The sequence below is a fragment of the Halichoeres trimaculatus genome, unplaced genomic scaffold (assembly GCF_033239565.1).
Source record: "Halichoeres trimaculatus isolate MK-OKI-2021-1 unplaced genomic scaffold, fHalTri1.1 fHalTri1_scaffold_17, whole genome shotgun sequence".
In the NCBI taxonomy this organism is placed as follows: Eukaryota; Metazoa; Chordata; class Actinopteri; order Labriformes; family Labridae; genus Halichoeres; species Halichoeres trimaculatus.
The window spans coordinates 18,888,875-18,916,685 of NW_027437195.1; the positions used below are offsets into that span (position 1 = coordinate 18,888,875).

Genomic DNA, 27,811 nt, shown 5'->3' on the forward strand with positions numbered 1-27,811 from the left:
AAAACCGGTCTGTCTGCTTGAAGTGATAACCATCCAGCTAGCCATTCCATCTGTTCCCCCCAGTCCTGTTTAATTAATTAACTTTCTTTCTCCACCCCATAGCCAGCTAGCACACACCAAGTAAAAGCTGTTGGCCCTCTCAGGTTTTCCAAATGGATGCACTTTTTTGCCCCTAACCCCACCCCCCAGCCCCACCCAATTGATTAGTTATGTTTTGTTGTCCTATCTTTTGTCTCAGGGTTTTTAAAGGTAGGGTTAATGAGCTTTCCTGGCAGGCTAAACCACTGGGAATCCAACAATAAATGGGGATTGTTTTTGTTTGTTTTTTATTTCATATGTTTTATTCTTGTGACTGACTTGGCAGGGATGTGAAGCTTTGCACCATCATGTGGGTTAGTGTGTATGGGTGTGTACATCATTGATAATATGTGTTTGTTTGGATTTGTATTAACAGCTTTGAGGCTGTGTATTCTGCATTTTATCCCTACTTTTCCATCATCCTTCTTTAGAAAAAGAGATACACTCTTTTACGGTCAGCTTTCGCTTTTCATCTTCTAGCCATCTCAGCAAAACTTGTGTCCAGTGCTCCTTTAACCATCAAGCACTCTTCCGTTGCTTTTAAGTCCCCTCTTCCTTCTGCGTCTCTTGTTACAAGGCAGTGGACAGGCCTTTGTCCAGCTGGGGCTGCCCTCTTTTGTTTCTGCGGCCTTTTTTATCCTTGTGCTAATCGCCATGGTCGTGTGCCTGAGTTAGGCCCCATATTTCATGCTCAGCTCTCCTTTGTTTGACACACTGCCCCTGATAAGAATCCCAATTCTAGGGCCCCTCTGATATTGAAATCCAACAGCGGCGTAGAGAGAGCCTTCAATCATCCATTATCTGTGCTCCAGTGATTACCATTCAATCTCCTAGGGTCCATGCTCCTCATCACCAGCCCCAGAGCTGAGGCTGTCCCCTGAAAGAACCTGCATCCCTTAACGCAAGTGTCACATACAGGCATATCCACAGATATTTCCGCCGCCGTCTTGAGACAGCCGGGCATTGAATGCTGCTGGGAAATGTCAGTGAAATGTCACTCATCATTCTCCTCTGGAATCTCTTGGTCTCTGATGTGGCCTGGGTTTTTTTCGAAGTCCTGTAAGAACATCTTCTGACATTACTGGTCTCTTTGTCCTTAAACAGCTATTTTATTTTCAATTCTCTTTTTTTCTTCTCATTTTGTCAGGAGAAAAGAATAGCCCTTTTACTTTTTATATACAGCTACCTTTCCTATAATGTCACACACACTTAATCTGCTCTTTAAAGAAGATGTGAATTGATTATTTATAAGTTGCACATTAATGCCTCTTTAAACAGTTCAAAGGCAGTGTCAGCTCTTCTGCAGCCCGTGTCCATTGTTCTGCTTTAAAGCTTGTCCTTTTGCCTGCAGCATTTGCATTTTTGCACTAAATGGAATTTTTCTGCATTGAGAACAAGGTGATTCAAACAAAGAGCTAAAAAAAAAACAGTGAAGTATGCACCGCTGTCTATTGTCTTCCTCTTCTCACAGTTAGCAGCCTCTGATGTGTTAATACTAGGATTCAGTGTTGTGATGAGAAGAGATGTACTGAAGTATATTAGCCAAATCTTCCCATGTCTCTTTTCTGTAGCAGACTGATGGCGTGATTTAAGTTAATGTCAGAGAAAGAGAGGGTATTCAGGATGTTTTCTGAACACAGATTTTTTATTTTTCCTTAAAAACAGAATTACTGAAAAGTGCACATTAAAATAAGAGCTGATGCAACATGTGACTACAATTAGCTTTTTGCATTCATTCTGCTCTTTCCCATTGTTGTGCTGACAACGTAGAAACGTTTTGTGCTGCAGACGTCCACTTATCCCACACTATCTGTTAGATAATCAATAGCCCTCAGTACCTTTGTTCAATGTAGTGTACACATCTTCATTAGTTATGTATAGCTTCTAATTACAATTGATGAGACTCAGGCTGATTTGGGTACAAATCTATAGCTTTTGTTATTCTATTGAGCGTTATTTATCCTCAGATCTTCAAGCCAGGGGGCTTTGGGATGAGGCTTTGTGCGGCCTGATATTGCCAGGCCGCTCGAGCTACACCCACTTGTTTTTGTATCAGCCGACTTTGACAAAATCCAGTTTGCCTCCCCCCATCATCAACAGCCTGCATTGATGTATAACACTTCCCGCTCCTCCATCTGTTTTTGTCCACCCATGAAAAGGTCCATTATAATCTGCAGGACGCACAGTTGACGTGCCACTAGCTGTGCTTGAGCCAATCAGGGCTGCACACCGAACTTAGACTACAATTCTAAGAGGCCCCAATCCCTCCCCCAAGCCATTTTTATTATCTGGGCTCTCTGTCTGAGATCTTGTGTTGGACAAGTTTTTATAACAACATTGTTTCTATCATTCCTTTTCCACTATAAAAGCTTCCAGGCTGAATAGAGCTCTGTGCATGCCCAATGGATGATGGCAGGCTCCTGATTAACCCTAGAGTAACTAGCTAATGTCAATGAAGGGGGGCCACCTGGCTGTGAGACTGTACAGTCAGCTGCCACTGAAGGGCCAGAATAGGAGACGACCAGGTGTTGGGCTGCAGCCCCCCTAATTGTTGCCATGTAATAGCCTGCTTGACTGCACAATATAGCCCAGGGGCGAGGATTAGGAAAAAGCTGTTGCAGACACAGAAGTCCATTTTCTTCATTGTGCAAAGATTTTGAATGTAGGTCTGTCTTTGTGGCATGCTTATGTATGTATCTGTAAATGCACGAGTGCATGTGTGCATATGTATAGGTGTGTGTATTTGTGTGCGTGTATGAAACAAATTACATACTTGCCCTTAGTAAGTAACCCTTTTTGCCCTGCACATTTATCACTTTCTGTGATCATATGTAACCGTGTGCTAATCATTATCATTCCCACTAAATGCCTGGCATTTTGAAGAAGACCAGGCAGCCTAATTGGCCAAATAAACCTTTCATAGTAGGGGCAATAAAGGAACAAGAGATTACATTTGCAGCATGTTTCAGTGGAGAAGCAGGCTTAGATGCTTGGGGTTAAGGCATCACAGTTATTCTTTTGCACATGCCACAAACATCATTAAAATTTCAGAAGCCTCTGTTCATTTCGTTTTAATATTTCATCAGTGCTTGTTGAACAGTGTTAACATATGGTTAAAATCAAAGCCATTTGGAATAACCCAGAGTTGCCATGTTTTGAGTATTGCACAGTTTTTTTTTTCGATAGATTACAGAATCTCAGAGCAGAGGGACTTCCCTACTGCTTTAGGATGGGAACAGGTAGGCATAAGTAAAGTTAGAGTCTGTAACCTTGATTTAATAATTATTATAGTCCACATTTCCTCTTGAAAGTTTGAAGAAAGAAAGGTGAAATACCTCCCAAGAAATCAGATGGATTTCAATCAAAGTCTTGGTCCAGTGTACTCTTTCCTGTTTCATCTTTGACTTTTTATTAAAAGTTCAAATTTAGATCAGATAGATGCTCTTGCTCCCTGTCTCGGTTCAGAGCGATTCAAATATCAGGAACTCAAGGAACAATATGACATGTATTCACCTCAGATAGCTCATAAGATGCACACCTTTGTCCTGACCTAATAATGTTTCCAGAAGGCTGAGACATTCATGCCCTCCTGGCCATCATCACTGACAAAGAGAAGCTTCAGAGATCTCTCGCCCAGTGACAGAACTGTATCTGTTAATCTTCTTCCCCATGAGGCTTTTTGCTCATCTTATTATGACTTTCTGTTAATGCACGGTGAAGGTCTGTGTGACTGTCTGGCTATAATGGGCCTGTGTTTGATTAATCATGTCGATCCATTGTGTTTCACATCTAAGGCTTCTGCGTTAGGACTCATCAATGGAGACCAGAGTCCTTTGAAAAAGAGATTGGTTACAGACTCAGTGCATCTGAATACACAACCCAGCAGGCTTTGATGGTTGTGTTTTGTTGTGTTGTGTTGAACGACACATGCTACAACAAATTATGATGTCACCAGGCAGCTTGTGGCTTTCCTCTTTCTCAGTTAAGTGTGGATGACTTGTTGCAAGATCATTTATAGACCCAACAATCAGCAGGTCCGAACAAAGTTTAGAGGTCAACATTGACTTTGTTGTAGGTGCATGTCTTATGATTTGTTGTAGAGCGAGGATCGATTTTAAGTGGCCCCCAGTGGGATGGTGGGCTGCCAGAGGCTTAGGCAAATGGGTATCTACTTCCTCCAGTCAGCTCATAAATAACCTGCTCATACCAACCTGTAGACATCAGATGTCTGCAGCAGCGGCAAACCTGTGCAAAATTACTGATGGGCAGTGATGATGTCACAAGTTAGGAGTGATGTCAGAGCCATAATTTTCCATGCTACTGTCTGAATGCCAGATGGAGGGTAGAGAGGTGTGGAGGTTGGAGCTTAGAAAGCTCTTGCAGTGGGAACTCACCCCCCAGGAGATGTCATTAACCTGGGCTTACTGTTTGACCCAGCTCCTGTGGGGCTCCTGAGCTCCAGTTTCTTGGACCTTCTCCTAATTAGACTACTTGTTAAGACTCTCTGAAAGCAGCTATTTCTCTAGAGCATATGATTTTGTGTAGGTGTATGCACTCCAGGAAGTGGACACAAACACCTCCACTCATCATAATGCATCTGTGACACTTTCAGGCATTTTCTGTTCTGCTACTGTGTCCGCAGAAAAAAAGCTGTTAAATAAGACACCAAGGTTTGAGTAGCTGCTGTATAAAATGGGAATGGGACATAAGCTCACACTAACATGATGCAATCACCCCACTGACAGGCTCCTGTCACACACACTCTCACTTTATCCATGTCTATCTGTTGTTCCTTCCCACACTGTCATTATTCCAGCAGCCAGGTTTATTGCCACATTCACTCTCTCTGTCCATATCTTTCTCTCCCTCTGTCTCTCCATCTAAATGTCTCAGTCTTCCTGTCCGTTTTCTCATAATCACCTCACACCTCTAAGGGCCTCTGCTGAGACGAGCTTCACACCTCAGTCCTCGCTGTGACAACAGGTACCGCTGGCACTCACCGCCTGGCTTCCCTCCAATCAACACCTGCTCGGCTTTATTCCTCTTTTTTTCCCCCCATCCTCTATTCCATCTTACCCCTCCCTCTTTTCCATCCCCACCCTCGTTCTCCATCATTCTATCCCTTAAATTTTGTTGTTCATTTTGCTCTGTTCATTTCCCAGCTGCTCGGATGCAGATTTTCTACAACTACCTTTACCATGATGAGTAACAGCCTTTCCTGATGTAGTTTGAGTCATTTTTACACTGATGTCTTCCTCAGATGACACTGTTATCCCCTATTTTTATTAACCATATTATGCACACCAATGTGTTCCCATATCCTCCCTTTCTAGCCAATGAAATGACTGGTACCAACAGGCTGTGTGCAAGTTACATAAAAGTTTATAAGGCAAATGTTAACCACTTATTTTTTAAATGAAACCCTCCCTTTAATACACCCCTGATGCAGGACACTTAAACCTAACCACATTACTCATATTTGAATGCATGGACACTATTTTTGTGGTGTACAGCAACACCGGTGTGTGTGCGTGTCTGTGTGTAAATGGAATGCCCCCTGAATAATGAGAAAATTAAGGCATTTGCTTTTACTCCAGCAACCCAACACAACCAAGCACCCCGCCATCCTTTTCCTCTGAACAGGCCAATTATGTGACTGCTCAGAGTCAATGGCCCTGTGAGCTACTCCCCAGCTCTTCTCTTCATCAAGGTCAAGCTGATTGGCCCAGGTTAATGGGCAGACGTGGGGCTAAGAGAGGAGGGGGTCAAGCACCTAGAGGTACCCTCCACCTCATCTCTTAACTGTCCCTCTTCACAACAAGAGCCCCTTTACCAGCAGTGCTTCTACAAACAGGATTAACCTTGGCTGATGCCGAGAGGCCTGAGGAGCACAGGATTGGTTCCTTCCCTTGGGTGAAAAATGAATTTTCATGTTTGGAAAAATCAGCATGTAGTTTTTTTTCAGAGGGGAATTGTTTACTTTTCTTTTTCCTGGAAGTTGAAACCAGCACCTTCTTCCTAATGATGCACATGCTGTGAGAGGTAGAGAGCAGCAAGTGGAGAAAAATCTGTGTGTTTGCATGAATGAGTTGATATGTAGCTTTGGATATTTTACATCAATGATGACTCAGCAAAAACTTCAAAATAATGTGATATGATGGTCAGTCATGTCCAGTGGGAAAATTACTTCAAAAAAGTTATAAGTTATAGTTACTTACTTTCCTAATTACTCCCTTAGAAATGTAATTTGTTACCAGGGAAAGTAATTGTGGTGTTACTTTTTTGAATAACCTTCAGATATGTAAAAGAAATCAAATTTTTTCTCCGGGACACTTCATACATAAGTTCACAGCTTTTACATCAATGATGTTGAAGAAATGCCTGTAATTCCATCCTAAACACGCTGCTATGGACTAAACATTGTTGCATCTAGTTTTCTTGTGTGGCTGTTGGCTGCACATTAAGGTTTATGACAACATCCAACTACCTGAACTCTGGCACTGATTGGCTTACCATGAACTTGTACCCACCAACACCGTTATTCTCAACACTGATCATGTCATTTCCAATTATTATGTCCCCTTTGTCCCTAAAACACATGACATAAAATAAGCCAGTATATCCCACAGTTTCCCATAATGTACAAGAGGATCCTTGCTCTTTAGATGTTTTATAGGTTTCCCTAGGATAATTATCTTGATAGTTTTTTGCCATCAAGAAATTAAGGGTGACAAATATAATAAATATCAAAGCCCACTGAGAAACACTAAATGAATTAATTTTATTTCCCATGCCTGCTTTCTGGCATTGTCATTGAGGGGAGAGATTGTAGCTTTTGAAGTTAGTAATAGCATCTTTGGCTTGTGGAAAAGCAGCGAGCACCTTCAGTGCAGCCATCTTCAGATTAGTCATAGGATGAATTCACATAGTGAATTGTCTGTATAGTACTTTGTGCTATGTCCCCTGTTAACACTTTTGCCTATTGTAGACGGTCACCCTCTGGCCTTTATCAACAGATTTATTTTTGTTTCCTTTCTTCATTCAGTAAATACAAAATCAAATGTAAATGTTACCTATAAAATTTATTTATCACAGTCTTTTCATATACTCTGAAAAATAAAATAATGCACTAAGCAGAGTTCAAGTCTTGTCTAAACATTCCACTTTTGTTTAGTCAAGTTGTAGTGTAGAGTATGATCACCTAGTCCCTGTTGCTTGTATTTATATTACAGGATACGCACACTCGTGCAATTCACAGTTTTAGGTTTCTGGTTTACCTTATCAGAGAAGCATGATGGAAATCATGCCCCCAGAATCTTTGAATTTCTATGAGCTAAGCTTCAGATGGCCTGTCACACAGGGGTCATGGAGTCTTTGACACAGTTTTAGTGAGGTCTTCTATAAGAATCCACATCTGAACTCTAATCTAGCTTATATTTAGCTCTTTGAATTTTAGGGTTTGAATTAAACTGTGAGAAATGGGTTTGACAGATTAAAGGGAATTATTGTAGTATCGTTTTATCACTGTTGCTAAAGACAGCAAGTCTGCTGAAAAGATGGATATGAATATTTCGAGACTACATCTATAGATGTATGCAGTTTTGTTTATTTCTCATTTCAGTATATCACAAGCACAAAGCTAATGTGTGAACATCATTTTGAAGTATTCTTGGTGATTGTTCATGCTTTACTTTTGATTAACTATTGGTTATTGCTACATTTGAAAAAGTTTTCCAAAGCTTCAAGGAGGAAAATTTGTATTGTCGTCACTGCTGACTTATTTTGAAAGTCAAACACTTTAATACAATGGGAAAAAGTATCTTTCACCTGTTTGTGTTGGAAGTTAAGAAGAAGTGAAAATAGGACCCCAAGGGCTTTTTGGTAAAGGAAGATTGACTGAGGCCATGATTTTCCCTGTCAGCTGTGTGTGTTTGAAAGACGTCTAGTGTCTGTCAGAGGCCAGTGGTGGCATTAGGCCTTTTGTCAGCAGGGGGACTGAGGAGCACAAAGATGGAGGCCGGATGGTATGGATGCTGCTCTCCAGAGAGACACCAGTGCAGAGGTCATTACAGAATCTTTTGTGAAGCTTTCTATGTGTCGGTAGAATGTTATAGATCTGTGTGCTGTGTCTATTTATGCACAATGCCTGTGTGTGAGCATGTGTACGTGTCTAGATTGTGGGTGGGGTTGCACCAGGCCTAAAGAGAATCCCAGTGGACAGGCATTTTCAGAAAAGGTCCCTGTGGACAGAGAAGTAGAAGCGAGAGAGATGATGAGGAGGATTGGTGGCGGTTGGCCGATTGGGTCCAGCAGGGATGGAGCAGCCTGTTAATGAAGAGCCATCTGAGGCCTCCATTCACCTTGAACATGGGCCACTGCAGCTGCCCTGACCTTGGCTTTGATCCATAAAGATGCTTGACCCCCACCATTCCCCCAGAGTTACCCCTCCTGCCATCTGGTCAGCAGGCATGCATATGTATACATACGTGAACACATGCACAGATACATATGCATGTACACACAGGCTGACCCATATGCACATGCTCAAGTGCTGTTTAATTCAGTTTCATGTGCATATGATGTTGTTCTGCCACAAACAGCATATAGTTGTAGGTCTGACCTCTAAATGTGTATGTTAGTGTTTTGGTTACGCAGCGGCCTTTAGATGACACACTGTCACAATGAGTTTTTGACTTCTTCAGGATTATTTGTAAAAGATGTTACTTAAATAAACTAGAAAAGCAGTCAGCAAGCACAACCTCCACCAAGCATAATGTGACTGTCACCAACACTTTAGTCCTACTTTAATGTTATACTCCCTTTCAGCAGACTGTCTGCTACAATTTGGTGTTAGTTGCAGGTTTGTGCCATAATTTCTTACCTGACAGTGTTGAAATTTATGATGACCCAGTTTATAGTTCATATTCCTGATCTTAGTATCCAGAATAACTCAAGGATCTGGATCATACTTTTACATCTGTCAGAAATTAAGTTGACCTTGTCTTGTATTGTTTTCCAAAGCAATCCAACCATTTATGGTGGAGTTATATACACATATGGTGAAAACAGCCCTATCTCACAATGATAAAAAATCCTTTAAAAAAAATCCTGGATCCAGATCACCTCCAAAATTTCATCACTTCTCCCTTATCCCATTTTAAACATTTCTTGAAAATTCCATCAAGATCTGTTTGTTACTCTTTGAGTTATGTTGTTCACAGGCAAACAAACAAACTCTCCCAAAAACAGAACACAATTCCTAAATGTTTTAAGTTAATAATTGAAAGAGTAAATCTGAACTTTACTCTTCCTAGCCCACACTCCTCTTTTGTCCTCCTTTTTATCCATGACCTCCGTTTTTCTACAAATCAATGCAAGCTACCTCAAGTTGTTTTACATTAACTCAGACCTGGATTTCCTTTCTAACTACTTTCCCAGTGGTTGCCACGCTCCGTAGACATTATATTGCTTTGACTCCTTTCTCTTTAATAAGAATCCAGCAGCTTGGAACGTGGGGGTTCCTCTGAAATTCCCAGAGAGGTGCATCGCACTCTCTTCTGACATGCTGGCCTCTCTTTTTTTGTCCATCCTGGTTGGTTGTAAATGACAGTCATGTCACGGGTGACTTAAGTTGCTATCCATCTGTGGAAATGCAGACCTGCTGGCATTTTCCTTTTCATGTATTCCATTACTTGCTTTGTGAGAATATTTTTAGAGTTCAAGTAAAGTGATGTTTTATGAAATACCATAAGAAAGTTTATCCAAATGATGTCCTGCAAATATCTCATTTTTAAGCAAGGTGACTTTTTGTATTTAGTCTGTTTCTGAAGAAAAGTTTGACACCAAAAGCATAGCTTGGCCAGACAGTCGTCAACAGCACAAGCAGCTGCTTATTTTTCCCTAAAAGTAGGTCAGAGTCAGCAGGTTTGGTGTCCATGACACAGACATGGTCTTTGCGTCACTGGTGTGGACGTGTTCCTTGATTAAGTTACTGCATGGAGGCAGCAGCATCTGTGCATATGCAGGGGGAACAAGCTGTGCCCATGGCTTGGTAATTAGAGACAAGCAGAAAGATGAGGGAGTGTGTGAGATGGAGAGAATACAAGATTACCCCTCACTGTGCATCAGGTCTGATCTCTGCAGCAATTTTTTTTACCCACAGATAACATCGTACATTTACTTAAGTGAGCTGATTATGGCTCTCGCTTTCACTCATCTCAAAAATACCTTTTATTAGTCTGCCTACTTCACTGCCTAGCTTTCTCCCTGGCAGGCTGTCGTACATTTTTCCTTGCTCTCAGTAATTCTACACTATCTCTCTTCATTTTATTTTTGAGTTTTTTTTCTCACCCACTTTAATCCATTTGTCTTACTTGGATAGAGAGCAGCGGAAGGAAGTAGTGGAGGAGAGGCGTGTGTCAGAGTCAGAGGGAGCGTCTGCTCCAGCTGGAGTCAATATTTGCTTTAGGAATCTCAATAACAGGCCTCCAGTCATCTGCATCTCTGATAATGGACAGCCATATGGCTCTGTTGACCCACGCTGTGCCGAGGTTCTCCTTCTCGCCCCTTATCCTTCTTTGTCTTTCATTTGTCAGCATCCTTCTAACTTCTTCCATTTATTTTTTGTTAAGTCTTTCCTTCTACTATAATTTTTCCCTTACCTATTACCTATTTGGGCACATTTTGTTCTTTTACAAACATGCCTCCTCATTGTCTGTCCTCCATAAAAGCCTGGATATGACCCACCACACAGAGCTGTGACCCAAGTAACCATGGCAGCAGAGACAAGGATGCCCACTCTCTTTGTCCAAAACTGTTTCCAGCAAGTGACAGGAAGCAGTGACGTTGCATGTCTGCTCATGATGGACGCCTGATAACGTGATCAGAAAGGGATGTGGTGATATGTGCCTCAGGTCATGCAGCTTTCTTGTCTTGTACATGGAGAGGCTGGCCCTGTAGCAACTGGTGTAGTTCACAGGTATTTAATGCTCACATATTCAGGCTTATGTTTGTTTTTCCAACCCAGGACAGCCAATATAATATTCTATTAAAAAATCTCTACTCATACTTCTATGTTTAGCTGTCAGTGACTTTATGTTGCCATGTTGCATTTTAAGAAATTGTCTTGCTTCGTCATGCCTGTAGTGAACAAAAACTACCAGAAGCAACAACCCTGCTCCTTTTATTCCTCTTGTTACCTTTTCCTTTGTCTCATTATGCGCTCTGTCCATCTCTGACTGTCCCTGTGAGCAGCTTGGCCATGTTACCCCCTGGAGCTTCCCGGCTCAGGTGCCCGTCACCCAAGCTTTGCCACGGTTCCCTCAAAGCCATTGGTCATGGTTGCCTTGGCCCCCACTGTGGCGGCATGTGCCCACAGCAGGACCCCTGCCCAGTCACTGTCTCGTCCTATCTATCTAACCCAGACCAGAGCCTCCCGGCAGAGTCCAGCCTATCTCAGCTCATCCTGGTTCAGCCTTGGCGTCAGCAACAGACCAGTGCCACTCCACCCTGGCAGCCATAATGAGCTGAAGGGGAGGGGTCCTCTTTGCTCAGAGACTAGAGTTGTCAGTACGAGAGTGACAATGCTTATTTGTCGAGCAATTTGTTGGTTTATCAAGAGTAATGGCCACAAAGAATAGTTGTTGGAAAATGAGGCTCATTGTCAAACACAAACACGTTTAGTTAAATATCAAAGGAGCTTCGTATCATTATGCCATCACAAAGACCTTTTTTCTCCGATTGTTTCCTCGATCATGTCATTCAGCACTTGTCTCCATTCTGCAACATACTTTGTACAATATACTTCAGATAATATGATAATAGCCATCAAAATGTTTTCTCCCATCACCCAACAGCCATTTTGCAGGTTTATTTATTTATTTATTAACATGAGCTTTCCAATTTCCAATCCGGCCATCCATCCTGCATGCTGGCTGCCCAGGCTCCAGTCGCTGCTTGTCACTCTGAATTTCAAATGGCTCCAATTTTCCCCCTGATGGCACGGAGAAGTGGCAGGCAGCACATCGGGGAGGGTGGTCCTAGACATGCCGCCTGCAGCAGGGGTTCTATTAGAGAGAAGAGAGGGCTGAGAGGGGGGACAGGAGAGGTTTGGAGCATCACGCCAGTAGTCATGTATTCTTTCTTTCTTTTTTTTATGATTATTTTGGAGACTGCTTTCTCATTTGGGGATGTGTGGCATGGCTGATTGTTCCATCTCTGCTTCTGGCTGGTTTGCTGATGGTTGAGCTGCCCTGTCTGCCAGAGCTGCTTCTCTCTCTGAGCTCACTCTCACCATACGTAGTACAGCTCTAGAAACATGTGATTTTTAACTGTTGTTTTATTCAGACTTAAGTTGCAAATTGCTCCATTACTGGGTCTAATCACTCAAAAAGCCTACAAATTGTGCTGCACTGTTTCTTTTTTTATCAACATCACATTATGTTTTGTTCCTTAATAAGCACTCCCCAGCTATGAAGAGCGAGCTCTCTACTTGGAGGCAATTGTCCAGAACCACAGGGAGGTCATGACCTTTGAAGACTTCGCCTCACAGGTCTTTTCCCCTTCCCCTGGCTACCCAGTGAGTGGAGCAGGTGAGATATGAACCACACTGCAGCCCCTTGATATTCCTCCTATTACAACTTCTCTGCCCCATTTCTTTCTCCTATCCCTCTGTTGCTTTATAATATAAAACCTCTTTTAACCTTCTTGGCCATCTCTTTTCTTGCTCCTCCTCATCAACTACACACCTGTTTGCCCCCTCTGCCTCCTCTCCCCCTCATTCCCGGCCCTCTTCTTCCACGCCCACGCTCACGGATGAATATCAAACGATGAGCCCGGCTCTTCACGCTATCCAACTGACTTCAAACATGCTGCTTTCTCCTCTTCCTCGAGCCCCACTCAGGCTTCTATGTTCATCTTTTCTTGTTTCAAGCTGCATCTTTCAATACAATCATTTTGCCATGAATATAAGCAGCCTTGTTAAATGGTGGTTGTGAAGTGCATTTGTGTCCCTGTGTGTGTGTGTGCGTGCGTGCGTGCATGCTGGTCTCCATGAGCTCATTCACAAACACTTAAGAGACCTGACCAACAAACAGCAGCTCACGGATGTCAGCACAGCACTCTTATCAGCCCATGATGAACAGAATGGAAAACGTGTCTTATCTTGTTCTTCCTACTTGTAGCAGCTCTGATCGATCCGCAGCAGCACTGAAATCAATACAGGATTGCACTTTTCCACTCTATTGGATCTCGACACACATTCTGTTTTGACAAGGAAAGCACTCCACAAAACCACACCATCCTGTTATTTTCAAATCTGTCGGTGCTAATTTATTGTAAGGTGCTGTACAGCGTATGTACAATTTTTATTCTGTATGATGGCATGTGCAAATTAAATGTCAGCATTTTCTTATGTGTGTGTGCGTGTGTGTGTATGGGACTTTGGATTGTGAGACAGCAGGTGTGATATTCAAGCTGTTGAAAGGAGACAGAACATGGTCAGACATATTACCATACTGTTTGCCCATCTCTTTTGCACAGGTGTAAAATCTCCCCAGTCTGACCTCTAGTCACCTCCTCTCCTCCTCAGCACCAAACCTGCCTAAAGACAGGGAGTGAGGAAAGATGGAGGCTTAGGAGCTGCTGGGAGCAAAGGAGTGAGGGAAAAAATGGGTTGAAACTGTTTGCTCTTTCAACCATGAGTTTTTCTGTAGCACAGAGAGGTTAGCCACGCTGTTAAGCTATGCTTTCACATTATAGCCCCGTTTCCACCAAGCGATTCAGTTCGGCACGGCACCGCTTTTCCACAGACTAATCCAGGGGACAGAACCCCAAATAACCGAGAATAGCCGTCCCACTTTTTGGCACACTTCTGTAGGGGTGCCAGACTAAACCAATCCAATCTTGAAACACTGCAGACCGTTGATTGGTCAAAAGAATCGTCACTTACTGTGCGACAGCGGCTGTATTCTCTTGGTGGCACACAGTCTTCTCTGAAACAAAGCTTGATTGCTCTTTGTATTAAAGAGCTACATGCCAATCACAGAGAGGACGAAATGCTGGACGCCTTCCATCGTTGCTCTTTGTTTACTGTGTCGCGTTTTTCTTCTTCGTTGGATTTATTAGCGGGGTACACTATGTCGTGCTGGTGTGGCGTCGCACTAATATGTTGCTGATGCGGCTGTCAGCATCCAGCTTACACGCCGCTAGAGATGGGTATCTTTCATATTTGAAATGATTCGGCACTGATGCCCGGTACCTGGCAATTGGTACTGGTACTCAATGGTACCAATTTTTTACTTTTTTGTGTCTATGTGGTAAAAATATCAATTTGTTTAATAATAAAATACATATTTTTTACAATTTAACTTTTTTATTTTTCAATATATAACCTTGCAATGTTGTGTTCATGTCCAGCATGGAAAAATCACCTGTTCTTCCTCTCCCTCACAGTCATAAGGATACATTTAGGAACCTAAACATGGTACCTTTTGATTTTACGTGAATAGTACCCGGTACTTTTGACAGAATTCCTATAAAAGATCCTAATTCGGTACCCATCCCTACACGCTGCCTACCCTGAGGGGGTAGGGTTGGCTGTGGAAACGCAAACAGGACCAAGCTTAACCGAGCCTACCCGTACCAAACCGTACTGATCTAAACCAGACTGCTTGGTGGAAACAGGGCTTAAGAGACGGGGTGTTGCTAATGTGAGAAGCCATAACATATGAAGCCTGTAAGGCAAGGAAGCTCTGGTTTCCCTGTTCTGGCAAATCTTCATGAGCTTTACTGTATCACAGAACCAACGGGCGAGGAGTTTACACATAAACTACGCTTGTCTTTGAATCTGTCATAACATTCCAAAGAAAATGTTTTCCTCAACCTGAAAATAATACCAAAGACTCTTTCACATTTATTACATTAAACAAAAATAGTAACACAACACTTTTGTTTTTGCTCCCATGTTTCCTGAGCTGAACTCAAAGATTGAAGACTTTTTCTGTGTTCACAAAAGGCCAATTTCTCTATTGTTGTTTATGAATATTGTTTACGAATTTGTCTAAATCTGTGTTAGTGAGCACTTCTTCTTTGCTGAGATAATCTATCCCCCTCACAGGTGTGGCGTCTCAAGATGCTGGTTAGGCAGCATGATTATTGCACAGGTGTGCCTCAGGCTGGCCACAATGAAAGTTTTGAGGGAGCGTGCAGTTGGCATGATGACTGCAGGAATGTCCACCAGGGCTGTTGCCCATGAATTGAATTTTAATTTCTCTTCATAAGCTGTTTCCAAGGGCGTTTCAGAGACTTTGGCAGAACATCCAACCTGCCTCACAATCGTAGACCATGTGTAAAGGATTCTTTATCATTGTGAGGTAGGGCTGTTTTCACCATATGTGTATATTACTCCACCATAAATGGTCGGATTGCTTTGTAAAACAATACAAGACAAGTTCACCATAATTTCTGACAGATGTAAAAGTATGATCCAGATCCTGGAAATATTCTAGATACTAAAATCCAGAATATGAAAGATGTACTGGGTCATCGTAATTTTCAACACTGTCAGGTAACAAATTATGATACAAACCTGCAACTAACACCAAATTGTAGCAGACAGTCTGCTGAAAGGGAGTATAACATTAAAGTAAGACTTAAGTGTTGGTGACAATCACAATATGCTTGGTGGAGGTCTCTACTCTCTGAGTGCTTTTCTAGTAGACAGTGTTTTGGATGCACAGAGATACCATGATGAGATCCATTACTGTGAAGTTCATCTACCACCATCACATTACGTTACAGTACGTTCCGTTGATAATCCTGGAAGCTGAAACATCCCGGTTCTTGCATGGCCAGCATAGTCACCAGACATGTCACCCTTTGAGTATGTTTGGGTTGCTCTGGATTGGTGTGTACCCCATCAGAACCCCCAAATACAGTAAAACTGCACATTTTAGGGTGACCTTTTATTGTGGCCAGCCTGAGACACACCTGTGCCATGATTATGCTGTCTAATCTGTGAGGGGGATGGATCATCTCAGCAAAGAAGAGGTGCTCACTAACAAAAACTTAGACAAATTTGTTAACAAAATTTGAGAGAAAGGCCTTTTGTGTACATAGAAAAAATCTCAAATCTTTGAGTTCAGCTCATGAAAATGGGACGAAAAACAAAAGTGTTGCCTTCATATATTTGATATAGTGAAATTGGTTTTAACATCAGGTCAACTATGGCTGAGTACAGAGGTTCTCACTCAGCTCCAGTCGTCACACAAAGTATTTGAGGCTTGATACTTAAAACCCAACTTAGTGATATGTGAGTGACACAATCAGTGTTGTGAGAATGAATACTACCATAGCATCATCTGCCATCAGCGTGTGAATGATGTGTGTCTTGAAGTTGAAGCCTTTGCTCAGTGTAGAGTTGCTATAGTCTAAATTGCAGCTGTTCGTGGTTAAACTCCTGGCCATAACCCTGTCTTTCTTCAGTCAGCTGATCTGTCCAATGAAGTAAATAAGTTAAATTAAGGATGTGGTGTGACTAGAAGACTTATAAAAAGGGTTTGAATAGGTTGATGGGCAGGGGAAACACCACATGTCCTGCCTCTTCTCACCTTTCTGCATTGCTCCACTGCACCTCCATGACTGTGAGTGTGAGGTAGCTTGGGCTGGTAGAGGGTGGGAAGTCATATACAGGTCTTTCAGTCCACATGTCGTGCCCGATTCACTCCACTCTGGCCCCCATTGCTACCACTAACATGTCATCCATGCTCCATGACAGCGTGCAGGCGTTGGCCAGGGATGGTTTGGGACATGGAGTACCCCTGGGCCAAACTGGACTGTAAGACTCTGCCTGCTTTCTCCACTCTAGGCATGATGCCCAGCCACTGCCCACCAACATTTACACTTTTTCATAGAAGTAGCTCTGGGTTTGCACTCCATTTAGTAAAAGCAAAGGAGATATGTAATTCAGAAACACATTCTGCATGGACATTTGTGAATGTAGAGCTCCCAGAGTGTTTCACGTTTATGCAGTAAAGCATCCCACCTCAGGTCTCTCTAGCTTTTCCGTATCATCCTCAGCCTTGTCCTCTGTGATCCTGAATGCACTCTTATCCAAGTCAGCCAGTCGTGGTTTCCTGCATGAGCTACTCCATCTGTCATACAGATTCCTTCCACAGTGTCATGCCCTGTCTGTTTCACCTGCTCTGCTTTTCTGTTTTACTTTTTTTCATGTTTTCATCCCTTAAACTTTTTTTTCAAACGAGTAACTGGACTAGAGGAAGCCAATACTTCTCCCACATGGATGAAACAACCCATCCGCCAGAATCCGGAGTGCTCTAGCATCTTTTACTCTCAGCCTAACCTTCTTTCACAGTAACACTGGTGGTAAATGTTTCTTAGCCTGTTGTTGTAAACTGCCCACCATTCACACTTTGGTGTCAAAAGATTTTCACTTTTGGAGTGTGTGAACTGGGCAGATTTTCATCTTCAGAGATACTACAACTAGTTGATCCAACTCACCAACCAAATCAGTTAACCATGTGTGTTTTTTAAACCTTTCAGTTACAACTAACCAAGACACCACACAAACTGTTTGAAAATCCTTCCACTCCAACCTCAAAGACTGGATTTTTCAACAGCTTTGTGTTGTTGTTTTTGTTGTGTGGTATGGTTTGTGTCTACTGCTGTCTGAAATGATGCTCTACTGTGTTTTTCCCTTTTAGATTAAAAATATCATAATGGTCCAAATACTGTTTCTGGTGAAGGTAAGCCCCGAGTCAGACCGGAAGCTTGTTTCCGTTCAGCGGACTACCTACCCTTCGCTCGTTCACTCATCCTGGCTATCCCCCCCTCCTCTCCTTTTTCATACAGCACTAACCTTGCTTTATTTACTGAGTGCTCTGACAAAGAGAAGGGGACAGAGAAACCAGGCTGTTTATTTGGGGGTGTCCTACTGTTGAGGCCAGGCTGGTAATTGAAAGTGATGCACTGTGGGGACAATTAGCACCTGACTAAGTAGCAGCATGAACAATACGGCTACACTTCTGGCCCTCGCTTCTGCATGTGGCGCGCCTTTATCTTTTCCCCCAGCAAGCACTTTTCTCTTTTCTTTCTTTGCTTTTTTTTCCCCAATCCCTCCACCCCTCTCATTTCCTCCTGTTGGAGTGTGCCTGTTTGCCTGGGGCAGACTCTGAGACTAACACCTGCCGCACTGGAAGACGTCTTTGTCATCCTAAGCCTTGTTTGAACTGCTGCAGAGAGGGCCAATGGGATGGCAGGGCCATTAAAGACTCTTTGTTTTCTTTCCCCAGCTTTACGTTCTTCCTCCTACTTAAACGAACCTTGACACAAGGTGGTTTGAAATGTGCGAGGAAATGCATGAACACAGTGGTAATAAGAATGACACATTAGCCTCTAATTTTCCAGTAACTTCCTGTGAAAATGATTCTAGCAAAATGACATGCAGCAAAAAGCTGATGTGTGGTCATCAAGTGGGAGTCATAACTGTTGCGTACATCATGTTTTAATGGCTGATTCTGTTGAGCAGGTGGTGAAATGTACCCATCCATTGTCTTTGTATTGTCGCTCTAATAGATGCCGCCATCTTTGAATCTCATAGAGTTCATCAAACTCAGTTCTGGTACTAAAAACAGCAAAACTCTACTGTAGGAATGAGTAAAGGATTAAGGGAATGTTTATTTCTTCTTCTTTGTCCGTAAGACCAGCCCACGTTTTAGGCCTTCCCTCTCCTATATTCATATGCAGATTGAGAATGTGTGTTCAGACCCTCTCGCCTCCCTCCATGCCCTTCACAATGCACACAAAATGTGTCATCTATAGCCCAGCCCTCCTCTCCCAGCAAGCTTCAGCCCTGGATGCTGCCTGCGTCCACCGTGCTGCTGCTGCTGCTGAGTGTCTGTTACTCCAGCCATCTGCTATTCCTTTTAGCCACTGCAACTTGAGATGCTTCGGGAAAAAATGGCAGGAAATAAAAGGATAGGAAAGAAAATAGGCAACCAGATGCCACCTTTCTGACAAAGCAGAAAAGTTGTTTAAACTCGAGGCATCAGGCTAAAAAGGAGGAGGGGGACACTGAGGAAGTCTTACCCAATACTTTATTGTCCCCCACCAGAATTTGATGCCCACCTTCCAGCTTATTACTATTTGCCACCACGCAATCATGGATGTGAAGATTTTCTGAACAAGCACAATGTTTGACAATGGAGATGCTCCACATGTTCACAACAAGAGCATAATGCGTCATTTTATTTTCATTCAGAGCATTCTGCCATCACACAGATGACTGAATCTTTTTTCCTTTGTCCTTAGTCACAAAGGTTACCTCTCTTTTTTTTCTCCTGTATGTATTTGGGAAACTGTTGGGGGAGAGTTAGTTTCTCTTTAACACGCTCTTGCCTTTCTACAGCATGTGAATACGGCGCTTAGTTTCAGAAACACACCATATTCTGTCTCATGTCCTCATGAGAAAACTCAAGAAGTATTCAAAATCAAACACTAACACTTACTTCACAGTTTGTGTCGCAAGATTTGTGAATGTTGGTGGAAAATCTCTTGGATTTTGGAATCTTGATTTTTGGGAGATTCATGTGCATGACAAAGCATGATGGGATAAAAACGGCAATCACACAAAAGCTTTTCTTTGACTTTTATCTACAAGCTCTCCGTCTGTTTCTCTCCCAGGCTCCTTCTCTGGCAGCGCGAGCACAGAAGCTGGAAATACCGCCGGAACCAACGACTCTGTTGACCAGGTGTCTCCCACAATGCCTCGGGCCACAAAGAACAGAGTTTCGGGAAAACTCCGCCGCTCAGCCAGCGCTATAAGCAAATCCTCCAACTGAGCTTTTGAACCCGTCCCTCTTTCCCCTTAATGCAGCCTTTAATCCTTTCTTGAAGAACCTCACACACCCAGCTGTGACTGCAAAAATTGTTTTGTTTGTTTGGAGTGTCTTGTTTTTCTTTGTCTGATTTTGTGTCATATTAACTTGTAACTGGAGCATATTGCAATTTTTAATTTAAGTGGCAATCCTTGATTTTGTTGATACATTTCCATTTGTTGTGCTTGACTACTTAATCAAGATGGACATGTGACTAAGCTATTTTGTTCTTACTGGTGGTTACAGCTTGAGAATCAGCAGCATAGGAAGACTTGACTGAGAAGTCTTTAAAGAAACGTCAGTTTGGTTCATATTTTCTAGTGCAGGCTTGATGCACTAGAGAGGGAAGTTGTGACAATAATAAGGGAAGGGGGTCTGCTTTACCCTGTTTCTACACTGCGTCTGTCTCAACGTTTAATGTGAGGAAGCACTGAATGACACAGCTGTGAACGGCTTCATGCAAAAACTGCACATGAGATCGGTATCCATTAGAATCCTGTCTGCCTTTTTACCTCTTTCTGCACCTGCCACAACTTTTCTGTGTCAAAGCTCCCGCTCGCTCAGTGACAGGATGATGATGATGATGTCCTGCTCAGTAGCACCAGTTGGGACCATGTTAATGGACCATCTGCCTTCAGAGAAGAAACTCATGCATGGGGAATGCCTCCCCAGAACAGTTTTTACTCACTGCACTACCACACAGACTTGCTGTGTGTTGAATCCCTGTAGTACATGCAGCCGGTTTGTTTTAAATGCTTTGAACCCTGAGTGGACAATCGGTGATGTCTATCTTCCTTGTTTTTTTTTTAAATTATCTCTAGTTTTCCTTTTAAATGAATTCCGATGGATTGTGTCATGGTTTGATTTATGCAACCTTGCTGGGATGAGAAAAAACTGCGTTTGTAATTGTTTTCTGATGTCATTAACATGGGCTCATGTCCGGTAATTGAATACGTTGTTCCTGTCTCTTTCCTCTGCGATCAGTCTCCCTGTCCTTAGAGCTAAGAAATCGACATTCCAACGTTTCCGACTGACATTTTTGCACTCGCATTCATTTATTTTAACTTGCATTGAATGTTTCTCTTTTTTTTCTTGGATGTAAGTTGCTTTAAGTTTCATTCTCTCATTTTGATGTATATAGAAATGACTATTTGATTAATTATTTCTGGTGTTCTGTCGTTTTATGTGTTCATATGCGATTTAGAGGAAAAATACCGCCAGAGCCTCAGGTGAATCACAACTCCATGCACTGGTGTTTGTGTGTGTGTGTGTGTGTGTGTGTGTGTGTGTGTGTGTGTGTGTGTGGGTGTAAATGTGAGTGTGTGCATTTATGTATGTATGTGTGAGTTCCCAAGGGAGCGTCATTCTCTCAGTGCCTGTGTAACGTCTGTCTTTTTGAAATGCTGTCCCACACCACCTTTACTCCTCATAATCCAATTTTGGCTTATCTTCATCGTCTGAGAATAACCATGACCGCTCTGCATCACATCTCCTTGTTAGAAGTCTGAAACAGAGCTGTTACTCCTCTGCCACTCTGAAGGTCTGTGTCATGCTCCGCACAACAGAAGCATCAAAAACAAACAGATTTGGAATCACGAGCGTTTATTCCTAACTGTGAGCGCTGTGTGTTGCTCGGCATTTATCTGTGAATCAATGGCACTGACTCCTTGTCTTTTCCCTGTTGCCTCCTGAGGCCTCCAGGAGCGATAGTGGAGGGGGGGCTAGGCTGAGGTGAACTCTTAACAACCGTCCAAGCAACCACCTTCTCCAACCTGTCTGCTGAGTTGTCATGGTAGCCAGGTGTTCTCCCCGAACACACACACACACACTGACACACCCTCTGAGGGCTCCACCCAAGCTGCAACACTATCCCCATCTGTTGCACTACTATGCCTTACTTTCCCCACGCTCTACTGACACGTCAGCGCTCAACTCGCCTTCTTTTGTTTGTTCATTCTCTAAGCAAAAAAACAGGGGATCCAAACAGTGGGAGGATTGACCAATCTTTTTTCTTACACTTTTTTTTGTTGTTTATTTGAAGAATGTATAGACATAGTACAAGCCTGGATCACAGGCTGTTTTTGATTTTCCCCAAAGCCACTTGAAGGAACCTCCCGGGAGGCTGATCTTAAGATTGTAGGTTATAGATGATGTCTGTTGAGGGGTCCGTGCTCCTCATTTGGTGGCTTAGTTGCTGGAGATGTTAGTTTGGACCAAGATAAGGATTGTGTCTTATATTTGTGAGGAAATCTAGCTGGTGTTAGTTTTAGTATGTTTCTTCTTCTTCTCTTCTCATTTTAGAAATCCTTGTACATTGTGTCAAATTTGAGGGCTTCAGCGCCCTCTGAATATAAATATATTAAATAATGCCTGTAATATAATCTTTGTATAAGTGGAAGAGGAAAAAAAGCTTGAAGATTTCATCATTACCTGTCAACATATCAAACTGTTTTTAATGACCGAAGTCCTATTATGATTAGAAATGTGAAAATTGAAACATTTCATTAAATCAATTTGAAATTCTAAGAATCGTTGTCTTTTTTTTCCCCCTCTCTTTAAGAACACGAGTGTGTTGTGTAACCTCTGATTTTGTGGAGTGGTGAGTGTGGGTTTTATCTGCGTTAGCACACTTTTGATGGTGCTGTTACCATGGGCTTCCTGACCCTGGCCTGGCTGTGTGAGCACCAGCAGGGGTAACCTGACCCTCCTCCCATCTGTCTCCCCTGCTGCTCAGCCCAGCTAAAGGGGGAGGCCTGCATAATGGAACCTCGGCAGGAGGCACAGGTGCAATGGTTGCAGCACCTACAGGTGACCTGTCTAGCCTGGGTCACATAAAGGCACGAGAAAAGCACTTGACTGTAATTGGAGTCTTTAAGAACTGTGTGTGAGAAAGGAGCCTGATGCAGCCTCATTGTCAGATGGTGAACATCAGAACAGGCTGGAGCTGGGTGTGCGGGCTCCTCTGAGGCTAACATTTTCTGTTATTACTTTATTATTTCTCATATGTCACTCTTCACACAGTGTCAGTCTGTCACATGTAAAAAGTTCAGATGACTTACTTTTCAAGATGTGTGGTTGCAGAGTATCAAAAAGGCCCCTCAGGATCTTGTAGGAGTGTGAGTTATTCACCTGTAGGACATAAAGCCAGTTTGACCACACTGGTGGTGCTGGGGTTAGCTCTGTCTAACAGTGAGTGTTGATGCCCCGCTAAATTACAGCTGACTTCATGCTTTACAGGTGATTGGGGTCAGATGGGAAGGCAACTCAGCCCTGGTGTATCCTAAATCAGTAGAAAACTAACAAAAATCGAACTGCGTGAGTCTTTTAAAGCACACAGATGTTTTACTGCTCCAGAGGTTAGCTCTGATCCAGCACCTCTTTGTCCTGCCCTGTCCCGACTCGGTATTAAGGAGGCGATTTATGATACGGCCTTAAGTGGCTGTCTATGGTAGCCAAACGGCGTCTGTTGAGCCACTGTAGAGATGATTTGTAGCCAGCCAGTCTGACAAACGACGAGTCGAAGGAGAAAGTTCGGATGGGGGTGTGTGGGGTGGGGGTCTTCTCCGGTCTGTTTCTGTGTGTCGGCCCCACGAATCATCGAGCTATTGTGTTGTGAGAGTGTGTACAGAAAAGAAGTGACCAGGCTTTTGTTTGTAGACCTTTTCCTAACTTTTAATGAGCATTAATGTGTATTTTTATTATGTGTGACCTCGGTAAGCCCACGGCTCCTGCGTTCACCATGAACCACCTGACCAGCCGAAAAACCAGGATTAGGTTACAACTCAATATGTCTGTGTGGAGAGGAAAATGCTGTCATGTGAATTTAAAAACGGATACAAAACTGTTAAAAACACAAAGAAAACTCAGTTATGAAGTAAGGTTTAATTGAGGCCTTTTTCAACTATCTTAAGTTTATTTCATCGAAAAAAAAATATTTTGTGTGTTTCTTTAAGTCATCGAGGGAAGATGTTATTTACTTAGGTTAAAAACCATCACTAAATTAATCACCTGAAATGGAAAATTTAGTATGTAAAAGTGTGAAAAGCAGAAATTAAGAATCAACAAGCTGAGTAACCTCAACTTTTTAAACGTAAACTCCTGATAGAAACTTTCCCTTTGCTTCAGTTAGAAAAAAAAAATCCAGCATGAGCCGTGTGTCGTTTTGAAAATATTTTATTTCGATAGACAACAACGATATACACATACAATCAAAGCGCTATAAAAGCCAACATTTAAGAAAATAACTTATCCTTAAAAAAGATTGCATCTAAGGTAAGAGCTTTACGTTTTTTTCTTTCTTTTACAAGAGCTGTGGAGATTGAAAATCAAAAACCCGACCCACGACACTTATCACAACTCATATTGTAAATTTGACCCCCCCTCTTCTCCCTCCCCACCCAAAAAAAAAACAGACATTTTGGCTATACGACATGTAAACTGCCAGAACGATTCACAGAAAAAAATCACAACAAACACAACAATAAGTTACATAAAATAATTAGAATAAATAAATAAATAAACTCATGATGAAAAATATTGCAACAATCTTCAATAACAATAATAAAATATGTGCCAGCATTCAAATTAAAACAGTCCATGATGACTTTTTTAAGGCAGTTATACAGCAGGATTTGGATGTGTATGTAGGCTATGTCAGACTAAGCTTATTGTATACTAAAGGCATTTGTGGTACTACTAAACAGGGAATGCTTCACTCACTCTTTTTTCCCCACCAGTACAAAGTCTATCAGTTTTGTCATTCACAAACTAGCGTAAAGCTACAGTGATCGAGCAATCACGGTCGGTGAATTGAAAAGGCTTTTATAGGGAAGGGGGTTTCTGAGAATTTAAAGACATTTCTTAGGTCTAGAAGCTATCATCGAACACGTGTGCTGTCCTAGAAAAATACCCTTTAACAGTCAAACTAACGCTTTGTACTCTTTTTTTTTCTTCATAAACTAATTTGAGAAAGGAAATCTCAAAATAGGCCTATATGTAATTCAAATATAGAGAGAAGCATTCAACAATCACTGATTGGCATGGAAAAGACACCCCATTAACACCACTTAAACATCAAACCGCCTGCCTTCATTGGCCTAAAGTTATGGCAGTGCGCATCGCAAACTCTGGATATTTTTATAACCCAAAGGCGATTTTTTTCTTTTGTTTCACTTTTTTTTTCTTTCCCCGTTAAAGGCACAAGTTTGGTGTTGTTTTCAGCAGGCGGGGCGCACCGGCATTTGGAGCAGGATCACCTGTCGGTTCTCTGAGGGGTGGCACTTGTTTATGTGCCTGGTGAGCCCCGGCGAGCTGTAGAGGGTGGCAGGGCAGTACTTGCACGGGTAGATCTGGGAGGAGTGCACGAGGCGCAGGTGTCTCTCCTGGCCGGCCCTGCTGGTGAAACTCTCCCCGCACACCGGGCACAGCAGGCAGTCCACTGGGCTCAGATTGAGAGGGCTTTGGTTCGAGACTTCCTCTGAGGATGATGATGATGCTGAGGAGGAGAAGGAGGATGGGGCTGGGGGCTGCTCCGCCGCCCTGTCGCTGGTTTGAAACCCGTGCTCCTCCAGCACTTTCTTTTGCAGGACCTGGTGTCCCATGATGTGTTTTCTTAGGTATGCCTGTCGCTTAAACCTCTTCCCGCAGAACTGGCAATCATAGGAGCCATCTTCAGAGCCCGACTCGGACAGACCTGGACTCGGGGTGTCTCTGTCACTCATGTCTTTGGCTTCGTCAGAGACTGACTTGACACTTAGGGCTGGCATTTTGGCCATCTCAGGTTTGATGCCTTGTGCAGGGGATATCGCCGGTGCGCCGGTGGTCCGGGGTTTGTGCCAGCGACGGTGTGAGGCGAGGTTTGCCGGGCAGCTGAACATCTTGTCACACTCGGGACACCGGTACTCGACCCTGACGATGCGGGAGCACTTGTGCTGAGCCAGAGAGAACGGATCAGCGTACGCCTCCTTGCACAGCTGACACACAAACTCCCCTAAGGGCTTGTTCCCCGCGGAGGACTGCGCCCTCGGCTTCATCTCCACTGGTCCCTCTTTGATTTTGAGACCCAGCACAGGAGAAGTAGTTACCTCGTCTTCAAAGTTGAGTTTTCTGATGGCTTTGGGCTTCTTGGGTGCAGGTTTAGCCTTACGCTCTGTGCCGTCAGCTGCGGGTCTTTTGGTAACGACCCGGTTGCTCGGTGCAGGGAGGCTGCTGGTGGTCCCGCTGCGGCTGCTGTTGCTGGTACCGATTTTCAGGTCGACCGGTGCGTAAAGGAGGTGATCCAGGCCGGAGAGGGAGGCAGGCGTGGGGAATGACTCGGCAGAAATAGGCGAGCCTAGATTGAAACTTCGCTCAAAATATCCCCTCTCGTGCTCCTTGCTGATGGGCCGGGTGGGGCTGTACAGAGCTTGGCACGCCGCCTCGGGGTTGCCGAACTGCGCCGGTTTCTCCAGTCGTGGCACCGACGCCTCGGCTGCTATGAAACCTGGTGATGCTGCAGCGCGGTCTGGGCTGGACGCCACGGACATTGGTGGGGAGGGGTCTGTTCGGCACGGCAAGGCAGCTGGGGTGGGATGCTCCTGGAGGTCATCTTCGTCTAACCGAGTCCTGTAGGAAACATGCGCAGATTTCTTGTTTCTTTTTACCAGGAATCCTTTGGGCATCTTGGCGAGTTACAGCAAAAAGGCACTTCGGGGTGGGTGAAGTCTCGAGTATCCAGGTTTGTTAAAAATATGGCAACTCTAGAAGCATATGGGACTTTATCTCCCCAGTATATCGATCCTTCTGTTGCTGAAATGTTTTCGTCTCCAAGGCATAGCTCCACTCTTTTTATGCCGGAATGATGCTATTGTTCTCGCCCCCCCTGTTGCAGCATCCCCGACCAATCGGATGAAACCAAGATCCCAGTGGATTTGATTGTGGGAGGGCTTAGGGTCTGTGTTTGGTGGATTTCGTTGGAGGATGTGCAGATAGCTTAGCAGATGTACTGGCGGTTTATTACATTAATGTGTGCGCTCAGCCCCTCCCCAACAGAGGCACACGCCGGGACCCTCCTCTTTTTACGGTCTGATGGGCCCCTATACAACTGCACACGTGCCACGGCTTTGTGGTTCTCCTCTGGGGGCCCCGACACTGCCAAAAGGAAATGTCCGTCACTGCCACAATCGTCACAATTTAGAATTAAGACGGGACGAAACAAGTATGTTAAATATGAATCGAAATATCTGTTAGATTCAAGCTCAGCTGCGATGTTGTTGAAAGAGATAACTTATAATAAAAGAAAGCTGTAAGGTTGGGTCCAGGTTCCTTGGTTTCAAAATTCACCTTCACACTTGAGTTTTTTTTTTTCTCCTGTCTATTCCTTCTGAAGCCACTTTTACGCGCGACCTTTACGCACAAGCGATGGGTTTATCCACAACCAAATACAGTCGTTTTTATAGACCTTTATTTTATAATGTTTTAAATGAACACCACAGAGGGTGTGTTTTCTTTATTTTAGGGCACGTGTCTGTCTCGGTAGTTTAACTCGACATATAAATCAGACATCTCGCTGCATACATAAGTAATAAGAAGGCCCTCTGGTCTTTGTGCACAATAGCCACGTCTGCCCGTGCTTGGATATCCCTGTCTTTTTTTCTTTTTTTTTTCGTTTGAAAGGCAAATTGACCTCTTAACTGTGAAACGGGACTCACGGCCAATCTGGCCCACAGTTAGACGCGTGCTGGGCGGAATCAGTGCTCCAGACAAAGAAGGCCGCGGTCGAGACTTAGATTGTTAAATTGCTGCAGACATAACCAAAGCTCAGAGGAAGCTGCTACTCATTCCGGCAACAGCAACGAGCACAT

The 27,811-nt window shown here is 43.3% G+C and overlaps 2 protein-coding genes across 8 annotated transcripts in view; one reads left to right on the forward strand and one right to left on the reverse strand.

The window, feature by feature from the left end:
• The window catches only part of ralgapa2 (Ral GTPase activating protein catalytic subunit alpha 2), a 95,610-nt gene extending 73,177 nt beyond the window's left edge, over positions 1 to 22,433 (forward strand). For 4 of the 7 annotated variants that reach the window (XR_012599764.1, XR_012599767.1, XR_012599766.1 and 1 more), the window contains 3 exons: positions 12,547 to 12,668; positions 16,853 to 17,840; positions 19,777 to 19,910. Coding sequence is in view for 3 of the 7 variants with exons in the window: in XM_074691361.1 (XP_074547462.1) it covers positions 12,547 to 12,668; positions 19,777 to 19,934 (280 nt within the window). In the remaining 4 variants the exon portion in view is untranslated. Of the gene's footprint in view, positions 1 to 12,546; positions 12,669 to 16,852; positions 17,841 to 19,776 lie in introns of all 7 variants that reach the window. The other 3 variants (XM_074691362.1, XM_074691363.1, XM_074691361.1) reach the window with 3 other exon arrangements.
• Positions 22,434 to 24,364: 1,931 nt separating this feature from the next.
• insm1b (insulinoma-associated 1b) lies at positions 24,365 to 26,845 on the reverse strand. Its single transcript, XM_074692219.1, has one exon. The coding sequence runs from the start codon at positions 26,627 to 26,629 to the stop codon at positions 25,187 to 25,189; it is 1,443 nt and encodes a 480-aa protein (XP_074548320.1). The 5' UTR covers positions 26,630 to 26,845; the 3' UTR covers positions 24,365 to 25,186.
• Positions 26,846 to 27,811: the final 966 nt, after the last annotated feature.